We start from the raw sequence: 26,326 nt of genomic DNA, 5'->3' as shown, positions 1-26,326 counted from the left end.
GCTCGTGCAGCTGCACAAGCGAGGCGGCCTGCTCACGCCTGGCCGCGGCCCAAAGGCCTCGCCACCACCAAGGGCCGCTTCACAAATCCCCGGCGGCGCCCGGGGCTGACGCCACGGGACACGGCTCTGTCAGAACAGCTCTGCGGGGTGGAAGTGACGGCCCACGGCAAGGGCAAGGGGGACGGTGAGCCACGTGATGACACGTGTCCCTTCAGGTGACCCTGAAGCAGCTTCCCCGCTAAGTGAGCTGAAGTCGAATTTCTGCTGGAGCCGCACGGCTCCCCCTCATCCTCTAGGCCACAGGGACACAGCAGCGGCTTGAGGATGTCCGAATCACTGGCCCCTACTCCTTCCTACAACCACCTGATGTCAATACAGGCTGAAAACACAAGTATTTCAATCAATATTTAACACACGTATCAAAAAAGTCCCTTTTTCTTTTCTTAATATGTGGTAGGTAGAACATTTGAAAACCTGTCTTTGAACCAAATTCTAGTAAGTGTCAGCATTTCTGAACGCATTTTTATTTATATATTACATATTGAAACTGGTTTTAGCTTTAGACCAGGAGAGGTAATCTATAGCAAAACCCTGCTTTCCTGGTAAGGATGTTTGAGAGGACTGGATTCAAACCAGCTCTGGATAGCGGAAGACAAGTACACAAAATAAACGTTACTTTAAATAGAGCGAAGATTGTACCAAAATTTCCTCTGCAAATAATAAACTTTCTCATGCAAATAATCTCAAGGTAGAAAGTTTACTAGTTTCTTTATATTCAGACTTCAAATAAGATAGTTTGGTCTCCAACCCAACCGATAATGTACGCTCTTCAAAACAAAGCCATCTCTTGGGAAATGAACAGTCCAACACGAAGCCACTCCTGCTCACTCTGCCCCTGGTAATAATAATAGAAACCTACTCTAGAGCTTTTCATCTTCAAAGCATTTTACAAACATTACGTTTCACATAACTCCTTCGCAATTCCGCATCGAGAAGCAACCCAAGGCACATGAAGGGCCAAGAGATTCAAAATGGTGATAATGACTATTACATTGCAAAATCAGCTATTAAAAACATGCTGAAAAATATCTGATGGATTTTTATTCTTTATAAAAGGAAGCAGAACGAATACTGCCTCCAAGTAGCATCACACCAACCTCACTTCAAGGTACCGGTTGCTCACAACAGCTGCAATTACGCACCTAAGGACACCTTATAAACTCTCCTGACTCTGCTTGTCTGAAAGTGGAAGGGCTTATCACATCAGGTTACAGCTTAGTCCCACACACAGACATCAAAGTAGTAATATTTTAAAGCTGATTGAGTAAAAATGACCACCGTGTAACTTTCTTCAGGAAGATGATGAATGGGAATCATCTCCAACTTTCCTGACCACAGGACGTAGCACAAACAGAAACTCTTTCAGCTCTTAACAGCTACAGTCTACGCACAATATTTAAACATTCCCAAGATTGGTTTTCTGACGCAGAAGTCAAATGGCCCCTACACTGTAAGGCTTCAGAGCAGGGTTAACAACCAAGCTGCCTACCAGGCACAGCCCCTGGACTGTAGTAATTCCTCAGCAAAGGAAGAAGTTGCTTAGGAAATGCTACATGGCGTGGGCCAAAACCTTGCCCAGGATCATTTGGATAATTTGGCAGTATGGATAATAATGCTCAGATAACTGGGAATAAATATGCCTTGGCTCTGTTTAGTTTACTACTGCAGACAAAACCAACATGTATTCTTGTTTCTCTGGGGATTAAAAAACAAACAAATACAAAATATTTCAGAAGTACCAGCACAAAACACAAATCATACCCTCAGCTGTTCGCTGCGTACTGTGCTCACAAAAATAACTGCTACTTCCTTTGTCCATTCATGCCAATTGCTCCGCCTGATTCCTAACCTGATTTCGAACCACTCCATTTAATTATCGCCTCCACTGCCAAAGACATGCACACACAACTTAAATTAGCACCATTTTTTTTAAAGTATCTGTAAAGGTACGAGGTATAAAGATGATGTCCCCTTGATCAAAAGAGATGTAATCTTCAGGCTTGGATAGAGAGGGATTGAGTAAACAAGACGAGTATTGTCTTTAGGGGGTGCAGAGCCATAAGATAAAGAAACATGGATTTTTTCCAAAATAAGAATCACAAAGGCAATACTCCTATTCCGAAGAGCAAAGCTAATACTAATATAAAAGTAGTCAGAAGATCTTTTGCAAGGCCCCAAGAAAACAGCATTTGAACTTCTGAAAAGAGTGAGAGAAAGAGCTGTTATTTTCCCTGATCAAGACTTTGATTAACCAAAAGTTAGGGTTTCACAGAACTACAGACTGGCTGAGGCTGGATGGGACCTGTGGAGGACATCTAGTCCAACCCCTGCTCAAGCGAAAGGAACCCAGGCCCATCTCCAGGCGGCTTTTGAAGGCCTCCAAGGAGGAGACCCCACAGCCTCCCTGGGCAGCCTGTGCCAGCGCTCACACAGCACAGAGGTGCTGCCTGGTGTCTTGATGGAACCTCTTGGGTTTCAGTTTGTGCCCACTGCCTCTTGTCCTGTTTATTTTCCAATTTTCTCGTCTTTTATTTCCCAAAATAAAAGTAATCTTACACAATGGGAATAATTTAGGAAGCTGAACTGAAGCAGTTACACCAGTAAACACGGATGGAGAACTACAATAGCACTGTGCAGATGCGTGCAATAAAATATTCTGGTGACAGACCACAGTTGTAGATTTGCAGGCAATGAACAGATCTTCAAAGAGCTACCTAATTTCCAGCTAACCACTATTACGTGAAATGTTGTCAGACAACATTTCGCAGGAAATCTAGATTATGACAGCTCACTGTTGTTCAAGCAAGCAACTAACCAACAGCCTTCCAAAACCCCAAAGCTTTGTCAAAATCTTAGCTTGTCTGGAGAACAACTGATAAAGCTCTGACTGCATACAGAAAAGGACTACCGCAGCATAAACACGAAAATAACATCTGCAAGACAACAGAATTATTGTTTTTCAGGCAAACAGACGAAGCTTGCTTAAGCCATCTAATTCCTGTGAAGGCCAGTAGGCGAGGAAGAGTCTAAAGCTAGTGTCGAGTGTCAGAAAGATAACCTCCTGTCAAACAATCAACTTTACACATCGTCCATTAGTCGAAGCAGAGGTAAATAAATAAGCAATCCTACAGTCTCACAGTGGGGCACACTGTGAAAAAGGGCCCCACACGTGTTTCTCTGATCAAACTTTCCTTGGCTGCTAGTGAGAGGCTGAGGAGAGACACAAAGCCTCGCTCAGTTCATGCGGAGAAGACTGCAGTCTCTTGGGAAGGGAGACACAACAGCTTTATCATTTGCCTTCCTTGAACCACCTCCATGGACAGGACCAAGGCATGGTGTTCAGAATCTTACATGTTTATCTTTTTGCTCTTTTCTCTGCCTTCAGAACATAACTTTCATGGAAAATCCTAAAAAGGTAATAGTTTCCCTTCAAATTAAAACACCACCTAGTCTCTGAAATGGTGAGGACAATTTTTTGTGTGTGTGTGTGAATTACTGGTAGCTTTAGATAACTTCTACCAAACTAAAATCAGTACATGCTGAAAAAACTTCTTCTTGGCTTCCCACTCAAATTATTTTTACATACGAGAAGTACACCGGTTTCGTTACAGTGCATATGACAGTAATTGCTAGATTCAGTACTGCGAAGTCTCCTTGTTGCCTCTTATCTAAATGCATAGCCTCACAGCCTTTATATCTTTTAGTTTTGAACTGCTAATAAGAAAAATAGAAACTTTAAGCTTTTGGCTCTTCAGGACTCTTCTGTATTTCACTATCACACAATAAAATTTGAAATAAGACAGTTCTGTAGATCTTTATCTTGGTGAAAGCTCGCTGTAATAACCTTTCCAAAAAAAACAAAGAGCCTGAAAATAGATGGTGACTATTGCCCTAAGATCACCCACAGTTTCTAAACATCTTCCAGAGCAGTTTGTAACAGATATTTGATAGTCACCATCTGCTTGAAAGTCTACTCTAGCTGGTCACTGTCCAGAGTTGGAGAACACTTGACAGCTAGGGCCTGAAACATAACTCCCCTCTCCTGCCCCCCAAAACAAAAAGAATTTTGCTGTGTGCTGTATTTTATTCAAAGAGTGGCTTTCACCGAGTGATCAAAAGCTGTCAAGGCAATAGCTTTAAATTATCAGAGAAAGGTCTAAACACAGCAGCTTTCCCCATGAATGACAGTTACTGTCATTGCTTTCTAGAAGAGGGAAAAGGAACAACGATGAAAAGGTGCAGCCTTGTCAAATTTTACACAGAAACAAGAAACTGAAGCAAAGTCAGCACGGGTATAACTGGGAGCTACGGAAACAGGAGATAACCACAAATGACAGCACGTACAGGAGGCAGCAAGACAGCAGCTTTTCACATTTGTTTTAGGCAGGTGGAACCACCTAGGTAATCTGAGAAATCTTAGGTTTGGACTTGGTAAAATGCCAACCAGTGGGACCTCCTGCCAGAGAAGGTCAAGGGACACAACTGCTGTCACCCGATCAACTATATGGCTCCTCAGCGGAGAAGATACTTTTTAAATTCTGCTCATTATCAGTGCACACTTGGAATGATTGAGCCCAACTCCAAATGCATTAAAATGTATCATTGCAAAAGTCTGTTATGTAAACTCAGACAAAGACATTTTAAGTGGGCAGTTTCAAAAGCCAACCTGGAGTCTTATCTTCAAAGATGAGAAAAAGTCTCTGATCTGAGGATGAAAGAGTTTTGGTTTTGTTTGTCCAAGCTCTGCAGGTAATTATATTAACGCGAATCAAATGCTAGACCTGCTGACATTTAGATCCTGTCATGTTATACAGTACATCAAAAGAGCAAAAGACGGGACATAATGTGTAGCTCTAGAATTTAGGTAGTTATCTTGGAAAGCTAATTATTAACTATTGTGGTAAACCTCGGGTGAAGTCATTATTGGAAAATGGGCAAATAAGATAGGGAGAGAGATTATTCTCCAAAGGTTAGGTCAAAGGAATTACAAGCGAAACCAAACAGTGCAAAACATGAGCATAAAATTAAAATAATCATATATTCCCAGAGTAGCTGTATTTCTCGATGTTTAAATTATCGTTCTTGTAAATTAACTCCAAGTTTCCAGAAGCCCAAACTTTTCAGACAGCATCTCTCAGCCCCTTGAATAGAACTGGAAATAAGTGCTTGTTCTAGGAAACCTCACTGATCCCATGATCAACTCACGGGATCCAAGCACCTCCATCAGGCAGAGTCAATCTCAGTGATGACAGTGGTGTGAAGTTGGCTGGATGCAATTAGAGACCAAAAAGAGGTATTTAGAGAATTAAGATTAGTATGTTAAAATGCCAAAAACAAAGCTCAGAAGACAAAATGGTTAATGTCACCTACCAGGCTGTTGAAAGATGCTTATATAGTGTTTAATCTGCAAAGGCTGCACAGACATTAGTTATTTACTTGCTACAACCTGACTAAATGACAGGGAGGAAAATGAAAAAAAAAAAAGCAAAGGCCCTAATGAGGGAGGGATTGAATAATATTAAAACCAATTATTCCTTTTCTGCTATCGAATAAGCAGGTGTATGTGATAGGCTTCATTCAAATATTAACAGCAGGCAAGAACAGCAAGCCAGCAGCCAGGAGAAGCACTGGTGTCCCAGGTTCACGGCCAGAGACTGCTCTTTATATGCAGACACCACAGTCTTTACTTGCTCTGTATTCCACCTTCAAGATAGTGTGAGTGTGAATTACCTACCAAGGTATGTATTTGGAAAAAAATGCCTTGGTTACCCTATCATACCTTTCACATTGTAATAATGATGACAAAACCCCAAACATATTCCACAGCTGCTACACAGACACAAAAGGCTCTCATTTCAGGCACAATATCTGTTTCACCAGGCACTGGGCAGGTATGTTGTCAACACGCTACAGGCACCAGAGCCAACCGCAGCCTCCTTAATAACAAACCTAAATACATTACACAAATGGGGTCACCTCTCTTACGCAGAGCAGAGCCTCATCTCCTGTGAGAAAGAGCCCCAAAGGAGAAGAAGCTATCGCTTCAATCTATTTTCTGAGCTTTCTCACACAGACATGATGACAGCACTCAAGGGCAACCTCATCCGGCCTCGTAAAGACACCACAAGTACCAACACAATTATTTTACGGCCTTCATTTAGATATATCCAAACCTTCAAAGCAGTTCTAGCGTGTTTCGATCTCAATCATATCACCAATGTAATACTACATCACATCACCAACGTGCGTTACAGCGATCCACCCCAAAAGTATCGTGATAACCAAATGTCTTGACTCAGCTGTTTTCATATTTTAGAGTTAATGGAAGCAGTCCTGCCCTATTAATACTCCCTGTAACTGACTTGGTAAGCAGGAACTGTCAAAAATCCTTCCAAACAGACTGCAATCAACCCAAACCTGTGATTTTAAGTGACAGAATGAAGCTGGGATGACAATGTAACTTTCCTCAGAATGAAGCAGAATTGAGATGTCCCTAGAAAAACTCACGCATGTTACTTTTACTATGTTGACTGATAAACAAAGTGACAAGTTTTTATTACATTGATATCACTTTCTAGTTTACATTCTGCTCTTAAGGTACAGCTGATAGTTGAACCAATACCAGGAAGGCTTGAGTACTTCAAGTCAACTCTCTATGCCTGAGAAGACAGAACAAGTCTCAGCCTAAACATGTTTTGGTGATTGTCAGCTGGAAAAAGGAATGAGATCCTAAGAGCTTCAAATAATAAAGAAAAGCCAAATACCAATCATGCCTTTCTTCACTCAAACTCAAGAAAAATTATATACCAAAGAAATCAAATCCCAGTGTCAAATCATAGCAGCATAGCAAGTATTCAGAAGGATGAATTTGACCAGGACCCAACCTGAACACAAAGCACCTACATGTGTATGCTTCTCTTTCTGACATAGCAAGATGCAGCAACAGCAGAGTCACTCCCCACAGTGATGTCAAAAATGTTTTACGACATCTCCCATTTTGAAGTGATAAAACATCTATAAGTTTTCACCCGGGATAAGGAGCCTTGCAACAACAGGGAGGAAAGGGACTAGAGCATGAGGTGAACACATCTCCTCTCTTTTATTCACTTGGCACCATAAAGCGAAGAAACAGCAGCTTTTCTGAGTGAACTCAAATAATGTATCAGGAGCTCACTATCCATGATTCGCCTTCACAATTTTTTCAATTTATCAGATCATGGACAAAATCAAGTAAAAACAAGTAAATACATACCAGCAACCAGGGCCAAAGCTAAGCTTCTTCATTAATAGTAGCTGGCCTCAACACACTGGCCAGCCTCATGAAATTTTTCCTCCTCAATCATTTTTATTTCAAAGTGAGAAAAAAATATATTTTTCAAAATCCAAAGCAAAAGTTGAACTCTGCAATTAACTGTAAGACTTTTGGTAGTTCTGTCAATCCTTCCCAGTCCATATAAACCCAGAGATATGGCCAGCTGGGAGAAAGGTATTAGTTCTAAATCTGTATTTTGTTTAAGGAAGATTTTTTTTTTGAGAATGGAAAAATTACATGAGTTTTTCTGGACCACAAGAAATTTATGACCTGACACCTCAGACAGCTTCTCTGATAAAACTCTGTGGAAAAAGGAATATAAAACTATTGACTTTACAAATAAATTGTCTGACAAGAAGGTTGTAAGTGGGTTACTCAGTAGTATCTTGATCTTTCCAGGCCTATGAAGAAGGAAAAACTCTGTAAGATTACAAAAAAGTCCTCGTAAGAGGACTAAGAGGTGAACTAGCAGAATAGATTTACTCTTACCTTCTTTTAAAATATAGCCAGCTCTGTTCGTATAGCTCATTTAACTCTGTGATCACTGACCTATCAAGACAGTATAAGCTAACCCAAGACATGTATCCAAGCAGGCTACTCAACCTGACCTAAGCCAAGGAATTAACAAAGGCAATATAAAAACACTCCTGAAAACAGTTTTCTAGAAAGTTCCAAACATTAAAGCAAGAAAGTCTATACATATCTACAGCAAAGATCCATACAGAAAATGACTGAAAAAAAACTTGGCTTCTGCATTTCAGTAAGTTTTATCTTGTCTGGTTTTGTGTAGAAGTTATGGTAGGAGCATGCTAACAGAGAAAACAGAAAAACAGCACAAAATGTAGACGGTGGTAGCAAGAGCAAGGCAGCTATGACCAAGACACAGTATACTCTCAGTATACTAAATAGTATACTATTCAAATACCCTGACTTCTGCAATACACACTTCTAGATTCTCCACAGGAAAGCAAAAAGTCAGTCAGCAAAATTACTGAACTGGCTAGCTGGTTAATTTTTAATTAATGCTTTTATTAATACCATCATTGCTGAAGGAACAATAATGCCTTTGAGAGAACCCCTGACTAAGAAGGAAAAGCTACTATTGATAATATTGACTACTCATTGTCCCAAGAAATACAGCTATGATTTTTCAGCTCAGGCAGTGAGGACACACAGAGCCAGGTGTTAAAGCTTCATCTTTCCAGATCCCAGGCTGCAACGTGCAGTTCCGGCTCTCCTACCTTCACACACAGGAACAGAGAATGAAGTCACGAGATAAAAATCACAGAGAAACTTGCATTATGGGTGTCTCTAGCATGGGACGTTGCACTAAAAATGAATCCCAGAAAGATCTGCAGCTGTGGCCACACGGAATTGCCCTGGTAACACTGCAATGTTGGATGCCCGTTTTCATAACCCTCCTTCGGCAATCCTACTCAATCCTCCTCATATAACATTCTTCACATCCTTGAAGTGACAGACATATGCCAAGGACCTGAAACACAACTGCACAACTTCTAGCTCACACACCTCTGTTAGTCATGTTGTCACAGGTCGGCTACAGCAGCTCGAAGGAGCCAGAGGAGCCCCTACTTTCAGAAGTGTTTTTTCCTTAAGGTGATCCCCTTTGAGGTGAAGGCAGATACCCCTGAGAGATAGCAGCAGCCAAGTCACAGAGGAGATGATAAAATGTCAGACTTCTGGCTGTACAAAATGGCAGTTGAACCCTGGCAAGACGCCAAGTTGCTCAAACAGTGAATTGAGAAGTCCACAGGGCCATAATTATGATTAGCATAATAAGAGGGTGCTACAACAGCTACCTTATTACTCTGAAGGGTCACAGAAAAATTATAACAAAGCAAAGTTTTAGGGAGGGACACAAAAGAAAACAATGACGTAGCTCGGAGGTTTTTACCCGGAGTTTCTCCCATGCGTGAAGCGTGGCCCGGGAGAAAGTACAAAGACTGTTTAAGAGATCAGGCTCTGAATCAGGAGCAGCCAGCCATGCTAACAGAACTCCAACTTCTCTTCAACTTATAAAAGATCATACGAACAACGTGACACTGAAGACAAAAGGATTTCACTAGAAAAACAGGCTGCTTGTGTAAATTTGAATTAAATACGGGCACAATACAGTCAGTCAGGATTTTTTCCTTTCTAACTAAAAAAGGCTATTTTCTCTTTTCTTCAAATGAAACAGAAGAGATAAAAATAACAGAAATTTAACTGACAAAATTTGAACATTCTGGTATTCACATTTTTTCATTTTGAATGTCATATAAGCAATATTTACAGAGCCATTGACTCATGCAATTAGCCAGCTGTCTGGGTGAAATTAATCAGTTATAACAAAAGTATTACACATTATCATCGATTTTCAGACTTAATGCTATATGGATATGAAAATGTCTAGATTCATCACACTTTGTACAGGAATTTATAGGAGAGATAAAGTTCAAACTCAAAAGTTCTTTTTGCTAGCAGAAGAATAAGAATTTCCATTGAAATCTGAATAGCACAGAAGACACCGATTGAGAAATCCGCATATAAAAACCCACATATTTAGTAGGCACAATTTGGTCCCGACAAGCAGAAATGTTACTGTTTATACAGTCACTTCCATTTTTGATTATGCTGCTTCTGTTTTTCCTGTAAGACTTTTCCATTACCACAGATAGCACAAACTAAAAACGCTTCTTGCGAGGCAAGGTCAACCATTCCCATAGAAGGCAACCATACGCTGTATCCCAAGTGGCACTCACCAAGACAACCTAAGTTACAAGCTAATACTGCCATTAATATTTTCCATCTCATTTGTTATTGTATGGTATCAGACAAAACATCAACTCAACGTCTGCCTTTTGGATTTTAGAGGCTAAAACAGCTGGACTTGTAAAAACCCTGCCCTGCTATCTCCCCCTTGATTTCAGATTCCCTATGTAAAATCCACAAAGTCAAGGGTTTTCTTCAGTCTCTAATAAAAATAAAATTCAACCCTTGACACCTGTCTGTTGACTGACCTCTTTCTAAGCACCTTGTTCTACAGACAGGAAAGAAAGCCACCATTAGACTGTAATATACTTCTTTCAACTGCTACGGCTTCCAACTGAGGCATCCCCATAAGGGAAATATTCTACTTCTCACACACCAAAATATCTCTACTGTCATAAACCTTTCCTGACAGAAATATCTGGCAAATATGGTTTTAAATATGTTTTTTCTAGCTTTGCTATGTACACCAATGGACTTTAACACACAGGGGTGCAAGCTAAGCTCAGGGCCATAAAGGTAAGGCACACATCCTAAATCTCATTTACAGTGTTCATTGCATACCATCGCAACACCTAATTGAAACAATCTATCCTGTTAAAGTTTACCAACTGGTAGCACATTTCAGAATACAAGTTCAGGGCAGTGCACACTGATTTTCCCAATTAGGACAGCCACTTATCAAACCTGTCATCTTCACGTTAATAAACCTTTTATTTTAGATAACAACATCCATTTATTCCCCAGCAGCAGCTGTGTATCTGATGCAAGATGCTCATGAAGAAACATGAAAATAAGTGCCCCCCTTGCCCAGTAACTTCAGGTAAAAGACTACAGACAAAATAGTGAGAAGAAACAGATACGCTACTGTTAAATATTTTTTGGACAGAAGAAGCAAGAGAACATACTCTATTTGTCTTTCAAATGCAGATTCTAAAATGCTGACTTGTAGTGAATCTTAGCTCTGGATTTTGCTACTGCTCACATTTAAATGCATTACAATCACAAAACACGTCAGCAAGTAGTGGAAAGCAACATCTGATACTACTTTATAGTACTGATAGTACTCTGATAGTAATGAAAAACTTCACAACTGATTGTTCTGCAACAAATATCTAACTGTTTTTAATGAAAGGACAAAAACAGGCTTTTTTTCATAATCTCCAGCTCACCCATCCTGTAACTCAGAAAAAAAGAAATGACACGACACAAACTAATCAACTGTCAGACTGAAATGTTCAAACTAGTAATCTCGACTTGTTCATTAAAATATATATATATACTCATTAAAAAAAAGGTAAGTCACTTACAGGACTGGATGAACAATCAGCTCTGGACTATATGATTTGATTACTGTTGCTGCATCTTTGGTACAAAACACATGGGATAAATCTGCACCCTAAAAAAGAAAAAAATACAAATAGAATCATCAATTCTGTACTTAATAACAACTTAGTCATTCCAAAGCTTATTCAGTAAATACTTCATCTAAATTCCTACTTCTTGGCGGTTAAAGCAAACTTTTTGTATTTTTTCTATTTTGGCTTATCATACCATGCAATATTTTGGAGAAAGTTTATACCATTTTTTGCATCTACCTTCCAAAATATTTTTTTCTGTTTCTCAACAAAAGGATGACCAAAAACACAGATCTTGAACTTTTACTCACTTGAGCATCGTTTCTCATTCCAGATTAGCAAAGACTAAAACAGCACGTGTACAACAGGAAAAAAAGGCAGGAGAACATAGTTGAACATGAGATAAGCTGCACTAGAGAGGAAAAGTAATACTGTAATATACTTGCAAAATAGAGCTATAGCAATCTACGAGTACTATTCCAGTCCTACCATTTTTACTCAACAGGCCAAATCCATAGCAGATAAAGGCTGGCACAATTTCAACAGGTTCCCTTCAGCTAAATAAAGCTGAGGAGTTTAGCCTCAAGCTTCCATTATGAACTAAAAAAATCCCAAGTACACTTAAAAATTATGTAAGCAGTGACCAGAAAGCCCTGTCTGCTATTTGTCTTCCATGCTGAAATTTCACAAGGCTAAGGAAGTGTCTCTTCTGCTTTACTTCTACACATTTAATACTTCAAGCTTCTATGCAATTCTTAAATTTGACCCTATGGTTCATCCTATGCAGATGTAATGAGCTGTGACCAAGCAACTTCAACAGAGGACCTCCTAGTGTACTACTGTATTTGAACATAGTGAACAGAAAGCTGAGTGCTTTAGCATTTTATATACGATTATTAAATGATATCATTACAGTTTTAAATCCTTGAGGGACTGCATCTTTTGTGGGGAGAAGGGGAGAAATGCTTGCAGTGGGGGAGGGAATACCAGAATTGGTACATACTGAAACATGCCTTCAGAAGAAAAAAACATACACGATGAAAAGGCAGTACTGAAAGTGCTGGTATACATATAGAATATGTGTATCTGAAAAGCATGTATACATTATGTAAGCATGATTTGTTTATATTTGTATAATCACAAATGTATTTCTGTAGCGTGCTGTAAATATATTTTTAGCCAGTTAATGTGTCACTAAAATCACTTCTAGGAAAAAAAAAAAACATTGGGAAACACTTCTGCTAGAGCTTATAATGTAAATAAAACATGCTACTAAAAAAAATGCATTAGATTTAACCAACTACGGTCAGACTTATAGCACCCAAGAATTTTATTAGCCTAAAGCTCTAAGTTTTGAAAGAAAGTTACTTCATTCAACACACTTAGCAAGTATGGAAAAAAATTCTGAAGAATTCTGACTGCCACACTGAAAATGTAACTTTAAACAATACTCTAAAGATATTTGAGAATCTATTTCAGCAAGTTTTCAGATTTCCGTTCTGAGCCTCTGATGAAACAGTTCTCCCCTAAAACATTCCATTTTTTGACTTATCTCTAACTTTACCTTGTACAGAGGAAATACTTCCAAAAAACAGCAAGTGACACACAAAATATTTCTACAACTCCAGAAATAAGAATTTTCTTTGTTAAATAGAAGACCTTTTAGAACTCCAATTTCAAGTACAGCACAGAGCAAATGCCTTTTAAAAATGGCACTAAGCCAACATAACTGATGAAAAGTTCACTTTGGATTGGTAGAGAACACGTACCGCTTTGAGAGCTGTAATTGCAGCAAAATATGGTGCTCCTGTGTATCTAGAATGAAATACAGTTTAGGTTAGGAAGCACATTCATGAGGTTAGATAATCTGGAAATCACTCTACCATAATGAAGTCTCAAATTCAAGGGCAAATCAAAAAAAAAAAAAAAAGCGCTCTCTTTTGTTTGCTGTCACAGACAGACAAAATCCTGCTATACTGAAGTCAATCTCAAACCTTGCTTTGATTTGAAAGGAGCCAGGATTTCACCTTAGACACCTGATCTTTTCACAGAAATATTTATAAAGATCATGCCATAAAAAGCAAACTCTTCTCAGACAATCATCTTAAAAGTTTGGAGACAGACAAACAAAACAATAGTTGAGCACTGTTTGCAAGCCAAGTCTGGGATCCATGACCTAGATCAATCCCATCTGGTTTTAGATGCTTAACTGAAGTACCTAAACTGGGACCACAGTTGTCCGGAATTCTCTTTATGAAGACTGAAAAGAGGAATATGGGCAGAATCATCCTCCAGAGGTGCCTACTTCTGCAAAGACATTAAGAACCTAAGCCCATTAGACCAACAGGAAAACTAACTCCTGGCTAATCAACCTAGCTACAATATAGCACATTTTTGCTCTTTATAGAATGTTTATTAATGGCAGATCTCCAGCAGCAGATCTCTTTTACAGAAGATGCCACCTCTACTTCAAAAGGGGAAAACGAAAAACAGGAAGGTGTAGTCAGTGTAGTCGTTCATGCAAAGTATTGTGCAGATTATTGAAAGTGGCCAAGAAACAGAATAGAGGTTTTATTTCTTGGTCAGTACAACATTTAACTGATGTACACTGTATTTTTTTTTTGAAACATACTATTTCTATCACTCCAAAACATCATAAATCAGGATATTGATAGAATCTAGTAAACACCACAATTCATCAAAACAAAAAGCTCACAGTAACACAACATTCTATTCCTCATTTAAGAGATCCAGTTCCCAAGATACCAAAATACAACACAGATCAGCTGTGCCACTGTCTTAGTCTGTTTACTTCTATAACCTCATCATGCAACGGGAAAAGACATTAATACTGAAAGTAAAGTGCTAGGGTGGTCAAAAAAGACTGAAAGGGTAGACACAGACACAAACTGCACTCTAAGTTTCAATCACATTCATCACCAAAGTTTTGCATCACAACCTTAGGGCAACATGCTCTTTCATAAGCATGCATGGTCATGATGATGGACTAGTAAAGCCCTCTAGAAAATTCTCCCGTTTTAAATGCAAGGCGAGCTTGAACATCTTCCAGAAGCAGTAATAATATCCACAACCTCTTGGAAACAACACCCAGATTTCTGTTTAACTTACTCTTGACATCCTCCAACAATGCCTATACGTCCATCTTGACCTTTATGCCTTTTTCCTGTTAGAGGAGGGATAACGTTGCGCACCAGTTGAAAAATATTCTCCATATCCTTCAGAGTGTGTGTTCGGTGCAGTGAAAAAGTTCTCTCTATAACTGAAAAAGAAGAAAAGTCTTACTGTAAAATATGTTCTTTTTTAAACTAACATGAGCATTTAAGTACTCAAACACAAATAAAATCACTCAAAGATATACAAACTGATGTACTTGTAAAAACCAAAAGCATTACCACCTAAAAGCCTTTAAAACACCAAGTAACTAAGGAAGGTGATCATTTTTAAAATGAACTTAGGGTCTGAGGCGGAGAACATTCTCACTGCTCACAGTACTAACTTAGAGCTCAAGTAGAGAGAGAAACAACAGCCCAGAATAGTTATACGTACACTTCGCAACTTAGAACTATCGTCAATCTGAAATCACTTCCATAATTAAGCTCAACTGAAATAGGTACACTCAGTAAGGACTAAGCACATCCAGACACAGAGCAAGCACAGAACAGCTAAAACCACATTTTATATTTATACCCTACCTTATTTTTACTTCCCCTTAAAGGCTTCCACATCTCAGCAGAATCAGGGCCTAACTCACTGCTCTTATTTTGGCAGGTGGCTACGAAGCATAATGAAAAGTCTTTCTGCAAAACTATAATCCATTGCACTAGATGCAGCAAGCATTACAAAAATAACACAAGTTTTAGCTGTAACGCAACTACTGATCTCTGATGCAAGGTTACATTCGACACTACATATTAAAACAGCTATACGCTCTGAACGCTGTATGCTCAAATTACTGTTCAAAAGACTATGAAAATTTAGAAGAAAAAAGTATTTCAATAATTACAACTAAAGCAAATTAAAGTTTACCTATCATGGGACAAAACAGAAGACCAGTACTTACATCAATGATGTTTTAACTAAAAATTGCAGTAAATACACTAAAAGAATAAACTCTTGTATTTCAACAAAACTCATTTACTGTACAAGTCTGTTGAGAAGAGCAGTTTATTTAAATGTTAATATTTTACTCCTTCACTTTATCCACGTTTCTTTTATTCTTTTTTTTTTTTTTTTTTTTTTTACAGATCTCCAAAATATATTCCAAGGAACTGCTGAATATTAATAGATAATTACATAAAAAATAGGTCCCACAATAGTCCTAATTTCCACTTGTATAAAATTTAGTAATCCCACCCATGAAGGAGAAAGAAGAAAAAAAAGATGTGCCAGAAAATTTGGACATAAAAATGAAAAAAAAAGTAATAAGCAAGAAAACTCTGTATCTGCGCGCTATCAGCAGAAAGCATCTTTTTCTCCATCCTTCACAAAATCTAAACCTAAACCAGACACACTAATCATCAACAATAAAATGCTTTAGTGTTCAACAATAATAAATACTCCTTGCTGATCTTTTGCTTCTAAAATCCTCCTATAATACAGGCATTCTGTTTCCACTGAGGTAAAAAAAAATATATATATACATTCACTTTGTTTTGGATTACGGCCAATATAGTATTGCAGCAACCCCTAGTAAAACAAAACACTCATCTCCTCTGGAAACAGGGCAGATTAACTTCTTTAAATCACACCTCATACATTAACTGGTTTTCAACCGCACATTAAACATACATATCGTACACCTTAGGAGGACTTGAGAAACTCCTCTGTTCCTCTGTTACTGATTTTTGTTCATTTGTAAATATAAAGTGATTATGTAATAAACAAAAGAAAACTGAATTACGCTGAAAGAAGTTCTTTGTGGAGCCCTACACTCACCTACATAAACACTAAGGCATATTTAGCTATCAACAACTGCAATCCTAACTCCTTAGAAGATGTGTTGCTTGAAGCTTCATTTTTAACATTGTATTACAAACGCTTTGTTACGCCTTCACCATTTGAAAGATTAGAAACCTGAGTTTCTCATTACTACAGTTAAATATACATAAAGCATTTTTGCACAGTGTATTACAGCTGTACAACCTGTATGGTGAAATCCAGCAGGAGAAACTAGACTGCAGTTTCGATCCCATACAAATAATAAAACTCCTTCAACTTTTCGCAAAAAACATTTTAGAAGTAATGGTAAAGCCTTGTAGGTACCATCACCCCAGCTGAGAACCTCAAATGACTTCCTTGGAGATTTTCTAAAGCACTTTAGGTTTCCTTTCCTTTAAAAGTAAAAGCAGTGGTTAAAACACAAAATCCATAACCATGCTGTCATTTATCAATAAAAGTCTTTTGACATAGAGGATTGCTACTGACCAACTATCTGATCAAGAAGAAACACAACAGAGTCACCTAGCCTAAACCCCTATAGGCCTGAACACCCAGTTCCCGATCCATTTTACAGGGAAATGCCCGAATATTTAATGTAGAACTGAAAAGGTTTCAAGATCCTCTCAGGAATCAGAGCGTGCCTTTTCGGTTCTGATGTGCGGGATTATCATTCAGTGCTGTGGGTTTGGGTGTTTTTTTTTTCTTTTCAAACCACAATTTCTCTTTCCAGCAGTGTGAAACTCAGAATTAAAACAGAACGAGACTTGTTTCAAGACAGCAGGCTACAACCACCGGGTCTCAAGCTGACTCTGGTTTCAGCACTGACAGAATACCCGTTTTCCTCCTGCCCATCAAGTCTACCTCCACATACAAAGAGACTATGATAAGGATAAATGACACAGAACCACAGAGCTTAGAAGTCTGTTAATGAATGCTAATATCTGATTATCAGCTTCTGGCCCACACGTAAGTTACAGAAGAAAAGGTCTGTGCATAAACACCAAGTCTAGAGTTCTTGCTTTGCCTTTTTCTCTAACATAAATTCAGGCCCCCAAAGAATTTATAGATGAACTGGTATAGAATAAAAATATATGCCAGTATTTCCACCTTGTACTGTGTCTACTACAGTAATATGGTGTTTAATTAAAAGATAGGATTCAGAATACATATTTAAAGAAATTTATTTTAAGGCTGGACTTTAACATTTGACTTACTTGAACGTAAGCAAAATTCAAGTCTTATCCCAACCCTGAAAAAACGTATGCGTATCCTTAATTTCACACACTGAGTTAGTCCTGTTAATTTCAATAGCAGAATTTCTGCTACAACATACCTGTTTCTACATAGCTTTCAGCAAACATACTACTTGTCTTTTATATATAAAACTTCTCCTAACTTCGTTTTACAGACATGTAAACGTGGAAAGAACTCCCTGATGTTTACAGGGTTTTAAAAGTGTTATTTCACTCATTAGAGTTTGTTATAACTAACAAATCTATGTTATATAATCAGTACAATGGTGCAAGTGACAATTTCGTTTTACATCAGACAGACACCTTCACCACGGTATTAAATAGTTCCAACTACCATTTATTTTGAAAAGCTGCTTACTAACAGAGCTTTCACATAGAACCTTTAAAAAAACATTGCTTTTATTTATGCTATAGAAGGAAGTACCTATCGGTGGAGAAAGTGCTGCTGTCACAGCATTATAATTAAAGTTATCCCCATATGAGCGATGGTTTGCCCTCTGAGGTGGACTCGCTGGTATAGATTGTGACCTTTGTGATACCGTAGAAGAAATTCCTGCCAACATCTGTCCCAACATCTGTAACATCTGGAGCTCTCGGGCATGCTCAGCTTCACGACGCTTGTCCTCAATTTTGAGCCTCTGCTCTTCGTATCTGTAAAATTTCTCTTCTGTATCCACGCTCTGTTGCAGGAATTTTTCCATCATTTTATCCAATGTTAAATTTGCATGGCGTTTTTTTGATCTTTTGGGCTGATTGAGAGGTGGAGTAACAGTAGGAGCGCTTATTTCTTTAAAGCCTAAAACAAGAAGTGAGAGAATTATTTTTCTGAAGGACTAAGAAGAAAGCACCAAAAAAATCTCCCTACGAGATGCGGACCGAACGTGTCACTAAGTTATTATTCTTCCTCAGTGAGAACTGTAATTATTTCAGATATTTATATTTCAGAGTACCAAAGCAAAAAACCTCAAGCTTCTACAAAGTCGTAAAGGTAGCACGAAAATCACGCAGACATCTTTTAATTGTTGTAGTACTAAACTTCAACAATGGGAGTCTTTTTGATCTTGTAAAAAGGTTTAAGTGAAGGCTATTAAACAGTATAGGCTCATTTGTGCATTGCAGGTAATTACATTAATCTAAATTGAGTTTCAGTCTGTTGGCATTCTGGATTTGCATTTCAAAAGAACATTAGTGTAAACAACCCTTTGATGGGGTTTATGTGTAAAAAGAAGGTTGGTTAAACGTCAACCAATTGGCTGATTCCTCAGTGATGTCAACTGCTGAAGACAGGTTCACGTTTGTATTAAAAACATGGCATTAATCTAGATTCAAAACAAACAAATAACGCTGCCCCCCCACCTCCACAACACACATACAGAGCTGGGGGAAAAGAACGAGAGAGGAAGGGGCAGGCTTTATCTAAAGACTTCTCCTGTCTGCCAGCCTGCTGAAGTTGGAAGCAGGGTTTCCGAAACAACCCAAGCAGTTAATTACGTAAAAGCTACCCCTAGCTTTCTGGCCCGTTTCTGCAACAATAAGCAGATTTTTCAGGTATTATCTTCATCGTCATCGTAATACTGCTTAACAGGACCGCACGTAAGCCGAAGGGAACGGGAAAATCCTCCGGCGAGAGGCGCTACCTGACGCCTCGCCTCATCTCCGCTTCCAGTTGGCTTCCCCCTGCTCAACCCCAATAAAACCTCCTCTCCTCAGGGCCTCCATCCCAGCGTCATTTCCCACCTGCTCCCCTCCCAGGCACCCTTGGGAGGCCGAGCGAGGTGCAGAGGAGGGGAGGCGGCGGATTTGGGAGTGATGCAGAAGCGGCCGGAGGGGAGGCCACCCGCTACTCACCGTCGCCCGGCGGCACCGGGATGGCGAAGGGCGGACACTCCACCTTGATGGGGTGGTCGGCGTACGAGGAGCACTCCCCGGAGTCCTCGGTGAAGTTGTCGCGGGGGGACTCCAGCTCGGCGTCCTCGTCCAGCTCCGTGTCGACCTCGCGGCTGTTGTGCGGCGTGCCCGGCGTGGGCGGCCCGCCGTGGGGACCCACGGGCTGGGGGCCGTCGGGCAGCGGGGCGGCGGGGGGCTCGGGGGCTCCGTCGGGGCCCCCCCTGCAGCTGAGGATGCGGTCCATCTCGTCGTAGTACTTGCAGATCTTGCGGGCGTGCCCGTTCTTCTTCAGCCCGTCCCGGGCCTGGTAGTACTGCCGCTTGAGGCCCTTGATGCGGATGCGGCACTGCTCCGGGGTGCGCTCGAAGCCCAGCTCGGCCAGGCGGCACGCCACGTCCCGGTACACATGGCTGTTCCGAAAGTTGCCGTCCAGCGCCGACTGCACGTCCGCCTCGCCCCAGATCTCCAGCAGCGCCCGCGTCTCCAGGTCCGACCAGAGGAAGCCCCGCGTGCTCGTGATCATCCTCGGCCGGCCGGGGTCACTGCAATGGCCGCGCACCGGGGAGAGGGAGGGACGGGAGGGGAAGGCAGGGAGAGGGAGGGACGGAGGGGAGGAGGGAGGGGGCTCAGTGCCCGCTCGCCGCTCTCCCAGGGGGCGCCTGCACCAGCCCCGGCCCGGGAAGCGCCGGGGAGCCGAGCCCCGGGACCCGCATCCCAGCCCGGGCCGCCGCCCGCACGCAAAACTTTTCCCGGCGCCGCCGCTGCGGTCACCTGCAAATAGGGGGGGGAGGGGGGTTGGAAGGGGAGGGGGGGATAAAAAATAAAAATAAAATAAAAACCCCTCCCCCGCCGCTCGCTCGCTCGCTCGCCCTCCGCCGAGAACAACGAGGAAAGAAAGGACGCGCCGCCGCCCCGCTCAGCCGCGCGCCGCCGCTCCCCCGCCCCGGGCTCCTCCGGGAGCAGCAGCAGGACGGCGGCGCTGCCTGCACTTGGAGGCCCTGCTCATGGCAGCGCCTCCCTCCTCCTCCTCCTCCTCCTCCTTCCTCCCTCCCTCCTCCTCCTCCTCCTCCTCCTCCCCCCGTTCCTCCCCCCCTCCCGCCGCAGTGGAGCGCGGACCCTGCACGCCCCCGCAGGCAGCGCGGCGACCTGCTGCCCGCACGGGCACTGACACCCTTACACACCCCCAGCCCCTTGCACACCCCCAGCCCCTTGCACACGCACAGCGGGGTGCCCGCCGGCACACGGACGCCCCCCGCTTTGTGCCACCCCCCCCCCCAGCCCAGCAGGTGAGCGGGCGCAGCGCTGCCCTCCCGACCCGCTCCGACCCGCGGGGCGCAGCCGCTGCGGGGACGCTCACACCGCCCCGTCCCCGCGTCCTCCCCCGGGGGGAGGCCGCGCCGTGCCGTGCCCCGCTCCCCTCTCACCTCGCCGCAGCGCGGGGCTGCCGCCAGCCGCCGCCGCCGCCGAGCGCGCAGGCAAGCGGCGCACCCAACTCATGGGCTCGGCTTCCGCCTCCGCGCCGCGCCGGGGCCGAGCCGTGCCGGGCAGGGCAGGGCAGGGCCGGCCTACGCGGGCGCCCCAGCCCGGCTCCGCTCCGCGCCTCCCCGCGGCGCCCCGCGGCCATCCTGCCCCCCGCCGGCGGCAGCCAATGGCGGCGCGGCGCCGCGCTGAGGTGGCGGCAGCGCCGGTAATGGCCGCCCGCGGCCCGCTCCCAGGCCGTCGCCTCGGGGTGGGCTCCGGTGTTCGCGGCTGGGGCGATCTCAGGTTGCCCCCTCAGCCCGTCGGCAATTAAAAACGCTGCGGAATTACCGTTTTTATTTATCGCTGCCAGCCTTTGGAAGCTCCTCGCCACCCTCATCTCACCGGGCTTTTCGAGCAAACCTCCGATTTGGGAGCGTGATATATGGCGAAGTTTCTATCTATATCCCAGACACGTCATCTTAGAGCAGTATTCTTGTAATATTTTCTTTAAAACGCACCAAAGCCGGTGGAAATACCCACTAGTGTTCATCTCTGGTCCTACAGTACCTACATAGTGCAATACATCAAAATACAAGAAAAACTGAAATTTTTAGGCACGAGATACCTGAAACATTGAAGCTCAGAATAGTCCTAATTTCTGCCCTACGCTTCTGGGTATTTCCAGCAAGACTGTTGTTAATTTTTCAGAAAAGCTTCTGGCCTAATTAGAAGTAAGATATCAACATCTCAATCAATATTTTGCTAGGATGAAGACAGACGACATTGTCTTTTACATTTTTTTTTCTTTATATAAGGATGTGGACAAAAAATCTGCCAGATTTGCCTGGACCAAACCCAAACGAGTGATTTGTGCCCTTCAGCTTTGGAGGCATCATTTTAAAAAGCCGTGCTGTCTGCAAACTGCAAGACAGACGACCTGGGCTTTTAATAATCCGGATTGAACAGTAACACAGGTACCGAAGCAGAAACTTGGAAGCCTGACAAGTGCACTGTCAAGTTTTAATTTGTTTTCTGAAAAGTTACTCTTCTATAGGTTCTGGTATCTGATATGATTTTAAAACTAATACCGGGCCAGTGAAACTTGCCTTGTATTCAGTCAGCACAAGTAATCCTTTTTATCCTTTGGTTATTTGACTGTACTGCAACCTAAAAGATAGATTTGATGGCTAATCATGTTTAGCTTTCACATGAATTCTAGCCCCAAAAAGAATTACCAGACTGTTGAACACCACATTTCTTACACTCATGTTTTGATACCAACTGGAAGGATGAAGACCAAGTAGATTTCCTGTAACTCCAGCACCGATTTAATGTCCAGGAAAGAGGGGGAAACGAACAATGAAGATGTCTGTTTTGATCCCATCAAGTATTTCTAGCTCTGCCAAAAATATGTTTTGTGCCCTGCAAAAGAGAGAGGAAGAAAGATATAATTGTAATGTTGTTTTTCATTGTCTTCTCTGGTTTCCTTTGTAGCAGTTTTGTGGAATCGGTGGTGTTTCTGGGACCCAATTCTCAATTAAAGTGTAGAAGAAAACCTAAAGGTATCTATGGGCTTCCTGTATGTCAGCTTTGTTTAGGCTGTTATATACCACCCTTAACATCAACTAATCTAGTCTCACCATACTTTAACTGTACATTAGCAAACACAAGTGTAAAACCTTAGAGCAAAACACATTGCCACTCTTCCAATGTTCTACTACTCTGCATCTAACTCTAGATTATTTTCGTATTGTACTGGCTGCCATTTCTATACCTTGTACAGTGTAAATCCCTAACTACTAGTGCCATCTCTGAGTGCAGCATCAGGACTGTTACTTAACTGGGGGATGAGGCAGGGAAAAAGAGCCATTTATAGAACTACAGAAGATAAAATGTAGATGAGGCAAGAGTTCACATGTCCAACAGAGAGAAAATGCAACTAAAAGAGGCACTGATTTCTTTAGGTAAATACTGTGCTTTTTTTTAACGAGTTCCTTTTCTAACAGGTCTGTCCATTTGTCTGCATGTTCATCTCTCACATGAAAGGAGGGAATGACTGTGCAAACTTCCCTTTCATACTTTGGACTAAAATCCTTCTTGCTTCATTGCTTGTTTCTCTGTTGCTGGCCCCTAGCTCTTGATGTCAGCTTTCAGTTCCAGCATTTTACCCCTTTTGTAGCTGCACTGTCACCGCAACATAGCTTCCTCACTAGTGGAATAATTACTGCAAAGGAAAGCCGTACATCATTGGCCTACCTGAGAATTTCCTACTCCTGCCAAAGCAGACAAGCAATTTGAAGTTTTACTTAGTAGTAGGTGGCCACGGTCGCTGACAGCAGTTGCTTGCTGGGAACAGAGTGTATATACATAGATGGGGTGAAATATGGGCTGTAAGCTAGATGTAGAGATCCCCAGATAGCGATCACTCTGGACCATTGTTCTCATCTGCAGGCTCCTGCTGAATCTCCATTCACAACTGCTTTCTGTTTCAGATCACTTTGTGCCTACTCAGTCCTTGCCACTCATTTGGATTGTGCAATCCTGCCTGCCCAAGCCATTCCAAGGTGAACGTGGACAGCAGGTGGCAACAGCAGAGCTTGCAACATCCTTTGATTGCATTCTCCATTCAAATAAATGTCAACCTGTATTGCAATCACCGTTTTAGGTCAGAAAGCATATCCATGTTAATAACTGCAACAGAAGGTTTAATTGTTTGTGTGGAGTGAGGGAGTGGAGGAACTCAGAAGTAGTAATTAGCTTGGAGCTACCCATAAAGTGTGACCTAAGATTTTTTGTTGTTGGAATGGGAATGTGGAAGCACTTTTCACCATGAAAAAGGTGAAAAAGTCAAAAGTCTTTATTTCATCTGAATGTTTACCTAGTTAAATATTAGGGTTGGAATTGATAGTAGTAATGGAGAAGGCAGTAATGGTGTAGGCGTTAAGATAAAGAAATAAGGGGGCAATTCTGCAGGTGTTATGATCAGTTAAATTTACTGCCATGAAAGTGAGTGGAATGAGCATTTTTTTTTCAATAAATGTTGTGGCTTTCCTAGTACAGGACAAAATGGATTTTTATACCATTTAATTTTAGTCTCTTAGTTTTGATGTCTCTCTAGGCTGCAAAGAAACTAAATGTTTTTAGTTAAATAAGACAACCTGAAGCTATAATTAGTCCTGCCACTATACTTCTGTGCATTCTTATATTCAGGAGAGAGGACAGCAGCAAAGTATTACTGACAAGCACTTACTAAAACACAACATACTTTGGTTTGCCTGTAACATTTACTAAACAGGAATGTCACATGGCCTGAAGAATGGAAAGGAAACTGTAAATGGGAACAAATATACCTACACTCGATTAAATAGTTTGTAATAATTTAGTCTCTACAGTTTCTTTTACAAGAGTGGTACAGATATTTAGACATATTGAGTATGATAACATTTTGAATCCCATGCATCACTAGATAATTTTTGTTTTACACAAAGTGGACAGTAAGAACTTTTCATTTTGCTAAGTGTTAATGGTGAAAAAAGCAGGTAACAAGGAAACTGTAAAGAGAATATTTCTGTTTTGTCCTCTTCTTAGAGCAGTAAATAAGAATGACCTATGTACTGCAGTAAAAGTGAAGATGTTTTTTTGTGGGCTCACCCAACTGATTCAAACAAGTTCCTGATACCTGGTGCAAACAAGCATACATACAGTTGCATGACTCTTAAGCAACATCCAAAAAGTTAAAACAAATAGTTTCTTTTGGTAGCCTTCTATCATGGGGTTACAGCATTGGTGGATAAGGGACAGACAACTGTTGTAATCTACCTGGACTTGTGCAAAGCATTTCACACTGTCCTGCACCACATCCTTGTCTCTAAATTGGACAGACATGGATTTGATGGATGGAGCACTCAGTGGGTAAGGAATTGGCTGGATGGTCACACTCAAAGAGCTGTGGTTAATGGCTTGATGTCCAGGTGGAGACCGGCGATGTGGTGCTCTTCAGCGTGGGAGTGTGGCCATGGGGGTCGACAAGCGCCATGGTTGGTGATAACATCAGGCTCTTAACGATGAGGCCATCAGGAATGTAAAGAGCTTAGAAGGAACAAAGAAGGGTGATTCAGGAGATGCCTTGCTGTCTTGGACTGCTGGTTCTCCAGCAGTTAAGGCATGGAAGTTGCTGGGTGTTTGCTGTTGCCGCGCAAAGTTGTTGAACAATGAATAGTTACTGGAAAAGTACTGCTGTGGGGTGATTGGTATAAGAAGGGAGCCTGTCCTCAATAAGGGAGTTGAAGATATGTCCTCAGTAAAGAGAGCTGAAGTTATGTCATCAATAAAGTGGTAGCAGTTACTGATCCTAAAAGAACCCTGGTGTCTGTGCCACACTTCAGGGGTCAGTACTGGGACTCGTGCCGTTGGTGACCATCTTTGTTGGTGACATGGACAGTGGGACTTAGTGCACCCTCAGCAAGTTTGCTGATGACACCAAGCTGTGTGGTGCAGTCAGCATGCTGGAGGGAAGGGATGCTGTCGTGAGGGACCTGGGCAGGCTTGAGAGGTGGGCCTGTGCAAACTTCATGAAGTTCAACTAAGCCAAGTGCAAAGTCCTGCACCGGGGCCGGGACAATCCCAAGCTCAAATACAGGCTGGGCAGGGAATGGATTGAGAGCAGCCCTGAGGAGAAGGACCTGGGGGTACTGGGAGACTCAACATGAGCCAGCAATGTGCACCTGCAGACCAGAAGGCCAGCCACATCCTGGGCTGCATCAAAAGCAGCATGGCCAGCAGGGCGAGGGAGGTGATTCTCCCCCTCTGCCTTGCTTTTGTGAGACCTCACCTGGAGCCCTGCATTCAGCTCTGGGGCCCCCAGCACAAGAAGAGAATGGGAGTATAAGAGCGAGTCCAGAGGAGGGCCATGAAGATGATCAGGGCCTGGAGCACCTCTCCTATGAAGACAGGCTGAGGGAGTTGGGGTTGTTCAGCCTGGAGAAGAGAAGGCTCCAGGGAGACCTTACAGCGGCCTTCCAGTACCTAAAGGGGGCTACAGAAAAGCTGGGGAGGGACTTTGTCAGGGAGCGGAGTGATAGGACAAGGGGGAATGGCTTTAAACTAAAAGAGGGTAGGTTTTGTTTGGAAGGGACCTTAAAAATCACCCAGTTCCAACCCCCCTGCCATGGGCAGGGACACCTCCCACTAAGATCAGGTTGCACAGGGCCTTGTCCAACCTGGTTTTGAACACCTCCAGGGATGGGGCATCCACAGCTTCTCTGGGA

General features: G+C 42.2%; 1 protein-coding gene and 1 long non-coding RNA gene across 8 annotated transcripts in view; one reads left to right on the top strand and one right to left on the bottom strand.

Annotated features, from left to right (window-relative positions):
* The window catches only part of NAXD (NAD(P)HX dehydratase), a 49,326-nt gene extending 27,779 nt beyond the window's left edge, over nt 1–21,547 (bottom strand). Inside the window, exons 1-6 of one of the 6 annotated variants that reach the window (XM_040537020.1) lie at nt 21,408–21,523; nt 19,560–20,140; nt 18,136–18,507; nt 14,629–14,779; nt 13,269–13,314; nt 11,452–11,540 (exon numbers count right to left, since the gene is read on the bottom strand). In XM_040537020.1, the coding sequence (XP_040392954.1) occupies nt 11,452–11,540; nt 13,269–13,314; nt 14,629–14,779; nt 18,136–18,507; nt 19,560–20,121 (1,220 nt within the window). In that variant the 5' untranslated portion in view covers nt 20,122–20,140; nt 21,408–21,523. Of the gene's footprint in view, nt 1–11,451; nt 11,541–13,268; nt 13,315–14,628; nt 14,780–18,135; nt 18,508–19,559; nt 20,370–21,022; nt 21,190–21,407 lie in introns of those variants that run through there. The other 5 variants (XM_040537007.1, XM_040536997.1, XM_040537013.1 and 2 more) reach the window with 5 other exon arrangements.
* On the top strand, nt 21,411–24,415 carry LOC121059883. Of its 2 annotated transcripts, XR_005814680.1 has the most exons (4): nt 21,411–21,554; nt 21,875–22,033; nt 22,554–22,621; nt 23,552–24,415. It is a non-coding gene; the product is annotated as an uncharacterized LOC121059883 (long non-coding RNA). The 2 variants fall into 2 exon arrangements; XR_005814679.1 differs by lacking the exon at nt 21,411–21,554 and having other exon boundaries at nt 21,698–22,033.
* The last annotated feature ends 1,911 nt before the right edge of the window (nt 24,416–26,326 follow it).

The sequence above is a fragment of the Cygnus olor genome, chromosome 1 (genome assembly GCF_009769625.2).
Source record: "Cygnus olor isolate bCygOlo1 chromosome 1, bCygOlo1.pri.v2, whole genome shotgun sequence".
Taxonomy (NCBI): domain Eukaryota; kingdom Metazoa; phylum Chordata; class Aves; order Anseriformes; family Anatidae; genus Cygnus; species Cygnus olor.
The sequence above is the reverse complement of the archived record's forward strand: the minus strand, read 5'-3'. Positions and strand labels throughout refer to the sequence as shown.